We start from the raw sequence: 7,241 nt of genomic DNA on the forward strand, positions 1-7,241 counted from the left end.
TTTTTATGTTAGCTTCAGGTACCAGAAATGCTAATCGAGCCAATTCCAACACAAATTTCCACAGTAAGCCAGGTAATATTATTTTACTAAAGTTTTCATAAATGAACAACGTAGTGTAACAATGTCTACATAATATTTGAACAACTTCTTAGTGTAATAGGACAGTGTTGTGTCATTTGAATACAAATTAAACTTGAAATCAATTCCTGGTCCTAATTGAACACAATTTGAATTGAAACTGTAAATTGAAAATTTGCTTTCAAACAGATGTTCCAGAGAAAATCCTAGAATTATTTTGGTTCCAAATATAACTTTTACAACAACATAAATGCAATTTTAAAAAAACAAACACACCAAATGGTTCATCTACATTCTGAAGATTCTACTAACTGTTTTTGATCAGAAACAAGTTGTTGAGGCGATCTTGAATCTCAAACATTCCGTATCTAATATACTGATTAGCATGAATACCAAGACAATCACGGAACCTTCCAATAAAGATTCCATATACTGGCAGCAAGGTATTTGCCACTGATATTATTATTTCTTCCTTAAGCTTCTTATCATATACAAACCAATTCGACTGAACTCTGTACATCTCTTCAAATTGCTTGTTGAACAATTTTAGCCTTTCTTTCAATATATCTTCTGCAACATCGTCATTGAGTGCCACATAGTCATTGTTGTCCAACTTCAAAAACTCAAACACCATATTCCACGTTTTTTTTATATAAAGATCAAGATCTTGTTGGAATTTTGCTTGATTTTTCTGGAACCAATCGTTGCCAAATATGGTTTCCAAATCCCACCTTTTAATTAAATCTTCTATGTGCCTCCTATTATTCATCATGAAAAGATTGCGCAAAGCAAGGTCTCTGTACTCTTTGGACTTATATATCAATCTTTTCTCTAACATATCCATTATCCATTCCATCTGTTCTATGAAAGAATTTTTCAGTACTACTCCCTTTTTCACCACGGGATATTCCTGCAAAACTTGTTCTAGTGTGTGGCGTGACCTACAAGCAGAAGCGAGGTAGCCAATGATCTGCACCGCCATTGGATGGTGTCGACCATCAGACGGAACATCTTGCTTTGCTTCTGGGACACGGAAACTCAGATAATTTAGTTTCAAGAATAGGTCCCTGATTGCTTCTCCTAATCTGTTTTGGACTGTAACTGCAGCTTCCTTCACCGAAGAATCAAGACACAAGTGGAATTTCGATATCAGATAATGCAATGTCTCAAAGATTGCGAGCATTTTGAATAAACACCAAATGGAAGGGCTTCCATCAGCAACTGCATCAGCGAAATTCAGAAGCTGAAACGTTGCTCCTTGGAAAACCTCTGTGAAACAACGACTGGCAGAGGAGGCGAAACCTGAAAAGACATGATCACAGAGTCGTTGTTCAAATGGAAATAGAATCTTAAGAGCGATTTCTGATGCTGTGATCCATTTTTTAATCACAATATCTACATATTTCGCACTTTGATTTTCATTCCTGATGTTAATCTTCTGCAAGCCGAATAATCTATTTATTAGACACTCCTCCAAACATTTCCTTCTACAATTGATGTATACATTAGAAAACTCTTCCTCAAACCCAGCACTTACCATGAACTTCGCGGTTTCATGAAGGTAGTTGATTAAATCTGAAGGCAACTCATCGATCATGAAATCAGGGCCGGGCAACATAATAATTTCAGAGTCATCATATTCATTCACATGCTTCAAAAGCATGTCGACGAGGTTCAAATTTTTCTGCTGTAGCATGTTAAGATAATTTTTTAGTTGTTCAATTGTACTAGAAATATCAGTGTTAGCTAGATGTGGCGAATCTACATCAATAATTACTGAATTTTCATCTTGGAATTTAGAGAATCCAATTTCTTCTACAGATGAAAAGGAAGAACGAAAAATGATAAGGGAGTAACTCAAACCTGCTCCAATAATGAATAACTGGAATTTTATCTTCATGAGTAACACGGTTAGACATCCGAGAAAAAAGTAAAGAAGATCCACTTCGAATCCACACTGAGATTGCCTCGAGAAACTCAGTGACATGATAGCAAAGGCAGCACAAGAAATGAGGCTATATGCATCTGGTTTTCCATTCACCACTTTATTGAAGTAAAACGAATAGACAGAGGTGATTGTCAATACTAAAAAAGCTGTATGAGCTTTGAACCGAAGACTTCTAGACTGTTTCCATATATTTTCATACAAAATCATGATGCAAATGATGAAACTGAAAACAGTGTAAAGAATTATCTTCAACAAATTCCAACTACCAAATAGATAGTTGAAGGAAGAGCTTAGAGCATAACAAACCAGTCCAACAGCAGCTGAAGCAAATCCGACAAATCTCCATACCTTTGTCTGCATCAGCCATGTCTGAATTCTGAGGAACATGTCCACTGTCATGTTCTTCATTATACAGTGTGTTAATGAGTTTTGCATTGATAGTCTAAGTCTAATTTTTGTAATAAGAAATACGTTTGGTTTTAGAAAGTCAAACAAATTTGTGACCACATATCTAGACTTATCCTAAGGTGCAATTATCCAATCCTCTAACAGTAACTCCACTCTTATCATAAGGATTCAAATTCTAAACATATGATTATATGATCCAATTACTTTTCAAGGACAACTGTCCAAGTCTTATTTGCAATACAAATTCAACATATCTTGTCATCAAATATATTTTTCTAACAGATGGTGACCTGTGATGACCACAAATTAAAATATACTTTTCTAGTCATAAAAACTGAATAATTTTCATTCACTTTATTATGCAATTGTTTCTACCTCTAACCCCTCTCTGACTCTAAGGAAAACATATCAGTCTTAGAATCCAAACACAAATTAACACGCTGCCCTTTAAAATACTATGCCCAGAAGAATTTCCAACAGACTAATACAGAAAAATCAATGGAGAATTTTAGGTGTTTTTTCAAGTATCATTGGATTCACTTCTTATGCATTAAGCTCTTCTTTCAATCATCTTTTTGGAAAGTGGAACTTCATCAAAATCATTATTTACACAGTGGTAAGTTTCAGTATTAGTAGCATGATGTTATTTTTGAAAAAATGGAAACTTTCAAGGAGATTCTTGCTGAGAGCTCATTTGGGTGTTCTTGTTTTGTTGCTCACATCTTTGTACTCTTTTGTCTCCGATAAAGCTTCGAACGAAAAACCAGACCTATTGAGTATGATTTCTTGTGTTGCCTTTGCTTTAATGTCTTTTTGCTTATCAAGACAGATTGATCTTGGTTTTGAATCTGATCTCCTCAATTTCTTCCTTGGAATTTTAACCGTTCAATTGATGAAGATCAATTTGATTCTATCTATTGTTGCTGCAATCTTATGTTATTCTCTTATTGTTCTTCGTTCGAAATTGGGTTCGAGGCATGAAATAGGAACTTTGAGAGTGGAAGATGATGTAGCTATAGAAATTGATGGTGTAGATAACAATAGAAATGAATTTCAATCTGATTATAGTAATGGTAGCCAACAAAATCAGTCTTTGATAAGAAGGATGAATCATGATGATGGGTATAATTGGAAAAAGTATGAAGATAAAGTAGCAAAAGGAAGTGAAAATCAAAGAAGCTATTATAAATGTACGTGGCCTAATTGTTTAGTGAAGAAAAAGGTTGAGAGAACAATAGATGGAGAAGTTATTGAGACACTATACAAAGGTACACATAATCATTGGAAGCCAACTTCTTCAATGAAGAGGAACTCATCATCTGAGTATCTTTATTCACTTTTACCTTCAGAGACAGTTGGTCCCATTGACTTGCAAGATCAATCATTTGGAAGTGAACAATTGGATTCTGATGAAGAACCTGCAAAGTCTTCAGTATCAATATGAAATGTTTGTAGTAGGTTGTGTTTCAGCCAGTTTATGATAGGGAGGTAAGGCCATATTTATTTCTACACTTGCTTTTTGTAGTAGCTGTTTGAATCTAGAGTTTAGGGTATACTGAGTTCCAATTCTAATTGGTTAATTTCCTTCAACAATTATTTGTAAAATATTGTTTTATTTATTTTATTATACCTAGAGTTGAGGGAAAAATATTGAGATTAAAATTATTATAGTCATGTGATGTATATTAAGTGAAATTGAACAAAACACACACTAATACCTTAAGCCTTTTAGGTAGCTTCATCATAACCTCTGCAGTGATCATTTATGTCTTCATAAAGATTCACTTGTCTCCAATTAGCCTAGACTTTTGAGGTAATCTCACAAGCTGATCTATCATACTTTCTTCAACTCGTGACTTTAGAGCATGACACACAAGGTCTCTATAGCCATACCCCTTCGATGCAACAATATTTTCCCCATTTCCCTATCTCTTGCAAAACAGTTAGTAGTCAATGTTGATTGTCTTCTTCTATTCCCACCTGTGGAAGACTCCACCTCAAGTTGAGTTTCTTCTATCTCAGCTTTTCATATGTGTACGTTCACTATTTCTTTCACCCTGTAATGTCTGCCGCTCAAGCTAACCATGAGTGTTTAACGTCTGTCCAAATGAACACCAACATGAAGTTCAACTTTACGTGTTCTTGTTTCCAAGGTGACATACTACTTATTCTTCCTTCTCCCTACATGACACCACCGGAGCAATTACATCCTCATAATCCTCTGAGGAAACTGCATATTGCACGAAATCATCAGTGTCCAAAATATTGGTACAATCTCTCTTGAAGTTATCGGTCTTGTGGCACTTGAAGCAATTATACTTCTACCTCTTCTTCTTGAGACATTCAAGCCTTCTTTGATCTAATCAAACTTCAAGTCGTTGGACTCAGTTAACTCAGGGTCGGCCCTAGGCATAAGCGGGGGTGTGCCTGCTTACGGCTCATGCGGTAGGGGGCCCAAAAATAATTTTAAGGTGGGGAGTGTATATAGAAATATTTGGTTTTTAGGGGTATATATAGCAAAGTTCACTAAAAGGCCTCAAACATTGACTTGATGAAGAGCTGGGCTGAGAAAACTGCTTTTCTGACATCAATAACTTCCTAATAACACATGGAAAATACTACAGCTGGGTTCGGCTGCAGTTATCTAGAGCTGGCTTTGCTACACTTAAAGTTATTGATGTCAGAAAAGCAATTTTCCTGGGCTGGAGCTTGTTAAGGTTTTTGGGCCCTTTTAGAGCAGTTTGCTATATATACCCTCGAATACCACAAAGATTTCTATATACACCTTCCTTGTAAAAAAATTGGGATGTGCTAAAAATTTATCATCGAAGAAATTGGTAATATTTTTTTGGGCCCTTTATTTCTAATAACGTGTATCACTAATATTAAAAATATTGGTGATATTTATTATCCTAGAAATTGGGATAAAAAGTCTAACACTAATTTTGTATCAATTATTATTGTTGTTATGAGTTTAATATTAGAGAATTTTCCATCCAAAAATAAAAAAATTAATTAATTACGTACTGATATATTTTTAATTTTTTGGTATTATTATTCTTAGGTGCTAAAATTTCAATCTCTATTTTTCAGGTGCTAAAATTTCAGTCTACTTCGCAGGTGTTATTGTTCTCTATTTCTACAGTATTTTATTTTGTTTTGATGTCTACATAGTATTTGATTTGTTTTCAAATGTTGCCTAAAAAATCATTTATTTGGTAGTGAAAAACGAGAAAAAAAAAACGAAATAAAGAGCTAATAAAATCACAACAATGAGGTAAATTTTATGATATATTATGTAAGGGGTCCATTTCTCATATTAATGCTAAGGTCTGTAAATCTCTAGGAACGGCCCTGGGTTAACTCCTTCTCTTAACGATGCTTAGGCTTCCACTAAGGTGTCAGTTTCTTTTTTTTATCATAAAGTATGGTATCCTTGAAGAGCTCAAAGGATCTTGGTCAAACGAGTAAAGTTTTTCGTTTCAGGAATTACCAGTGACTCAGCGAATTGGTCATATACAATGATTCCATCATGTGGTTGTCTCATTTGTGACTTCTCTAAGGAGTTTAAATTGCCAGGAGAAAAAATTGAGTGAAAGCTCTTGTTTAGTTCCTAAAATAGTGGAAGGTCTTGTTTGTACGAGAGATTATAAGATGATGTAGCTATAGAAATTGATGGTGTAGATAACAGTAGAAATGAATTTCAATCTGATTATAGTAATGGTAGCCAACAAAATCAGTCTGTGATAAGAAGGATGAATCATGATGATGGGTATAATTGGAAAAAGTATGAAGATAAAGTAGCAAAAGGAAGTGAAAATCAAAGAAGCTATTATAAATGTACGTGGCCTAATTGTTTAGTGAAGAAAAAAGTTGAGAGAACAATAGATGGAGAAGTTATTGAGACACTATACAAAGGTACACATAATCATTGGAAGCCAACTTCTTCAATGAAGAGGAATTCATCATCTGAGTATCTTTATTCACTTTTACCTTCAGAGATTGGCCCCATTGACTTGCAAGATCAATCATTTGGAAGTGAACAATTGGATTCTGATGAAGAACCTGCAAAGTCCTCAGTATCAATATGAAATGTTTATGATAGAGAGGTAAGGCCATATTTATTTCTACACTTGCTGCTTGAATCTAGAGTTTAGGGTATACTGAGTTCCAATTCTAATTGGTTAATTTCCTTCAATATTTATTTGTAAAATATTGTTTTATTTAATTTTTTTTATAACTAGAGTTGAGAGGAAAAAATTGAGATTAAAATTATTGTAGTCGTGTAATGTATATTTTGTGAAATTTAACAACACACACATTAATATCATAGGCCTTTTAGGTAGCTTCATCATTACCTCTTCAGCCTAGAGTGGTCATTTATGTCCTTGTAAAGATTCACTTGTCTTCAATTGCCTTTGACTTTTAAGGTAAGTTCTATCATACTTTCTTCAACCCGCGGATTAAAGTTCTTTGTCATTTTGAAGAATCCTTTGCTCTCAACTAGAGCATAACACACAAGGTCTCCATAACCATACTGCTTCGATGCAACAATATTCCTCATTTCCCTTTCTCTTACCAAATAGTTAGTAGTCAATGTCTCTTGTCTTCTTATATTCCCACTAGTGGAAGACTCCGCCTCAAGTTGAGTTTCTTCTATCTCAACTTTTCAAATGTGTACAATTCACTATTTCTTTCACCTTGTAACATCCGCCGCTCAAGCTGATCATGGGTATCTTACCTCCGCCTCTTCTGACTGATCTCGAGTATTCTTACCTCCACCTTTTCACATTGATCATGAGTATTC

At 34.5% G+C, this 7,241-nt stretch overlaps 2 protein-coding genes and 1 pseudogene across 2 annotated transcripts; 2 read left to right on the plus strand and 1 right to left on the minus strand.

The window, feature by feature from the left end:
* Positions 1–207: 207 nt before the first annotated feature.
* On the minus strand, positions 208–2,561 carry LOC146923432 (exocyst complex component EXO70B1-like). The gene has a single exon (XM_085708580.1). It carries the CDS (start codon positions 2,459–2,461, stop codon positions 386–388), a length of 2,076 nt encoding a protein of 691 aa, XP_085564706.1. The 5' UTR covers positions 2,462–2,561; the 3' UTR covers positions 208–385.
* A 179-nt stretch (positions 2,562–2,740) lies between these two features.
* LOC146923433 (uncharacterized) lies at positions 2,741–6,785 on the plus strand. Its single transcript, XM_085708582.1, has 2 exons — positions 2,741–3,922; positions 5,528–6,785. The coding sequence occupies exon 1, from the start codon at positions 2,892–2,894 to the stop codon at positions 3,876–3,878; it is 987 nt and encodes a 328-aa protein (XP_085564708.1). The 5' UTR covers positions 2,741–2,891; the 3' UTR covers positions 3,879–3,922; positions 5,528–6,785.
* LOC146923434 (putative WRKY transcription factor 26 pseudogene) lies at positions 6,190–6,525 on the plus strand (annotated as a pseudogene).
* Positions 6,786–7,241: the final 456 nt, after the last annotated feature.

Source organism: Medicago sativa, chromosome 5 (assembly GCF_051527215.1).
Source record: "Medicago sativa cultivar Bolivia chromosome 5, Bolivia_mono, whole genome shotgun sequence".
NCBI classification, from domain to species: domain Eukaryota; kingdom Viridiplantae; phylum Streptophyta; class Magnoliopsida; order Fabales; family Fabaceae; genus Medicago; species Medicago sativa.

Coding starts and splice junctions, on each gene's coding strand:
- LOC146923432 (XM_085708580.1), bottom strand. CDS start 2,461: ATGCAAAACTCATTAACACACTGTATAATGAAGAACATGACAGTGGAC.
- LOC146923433 (XM_085708582.1), top strand. CDS start 2,892: ATGCCCAGAAGAATTTCCAACAGACTAATACAGAAAAATCAATGGAGA.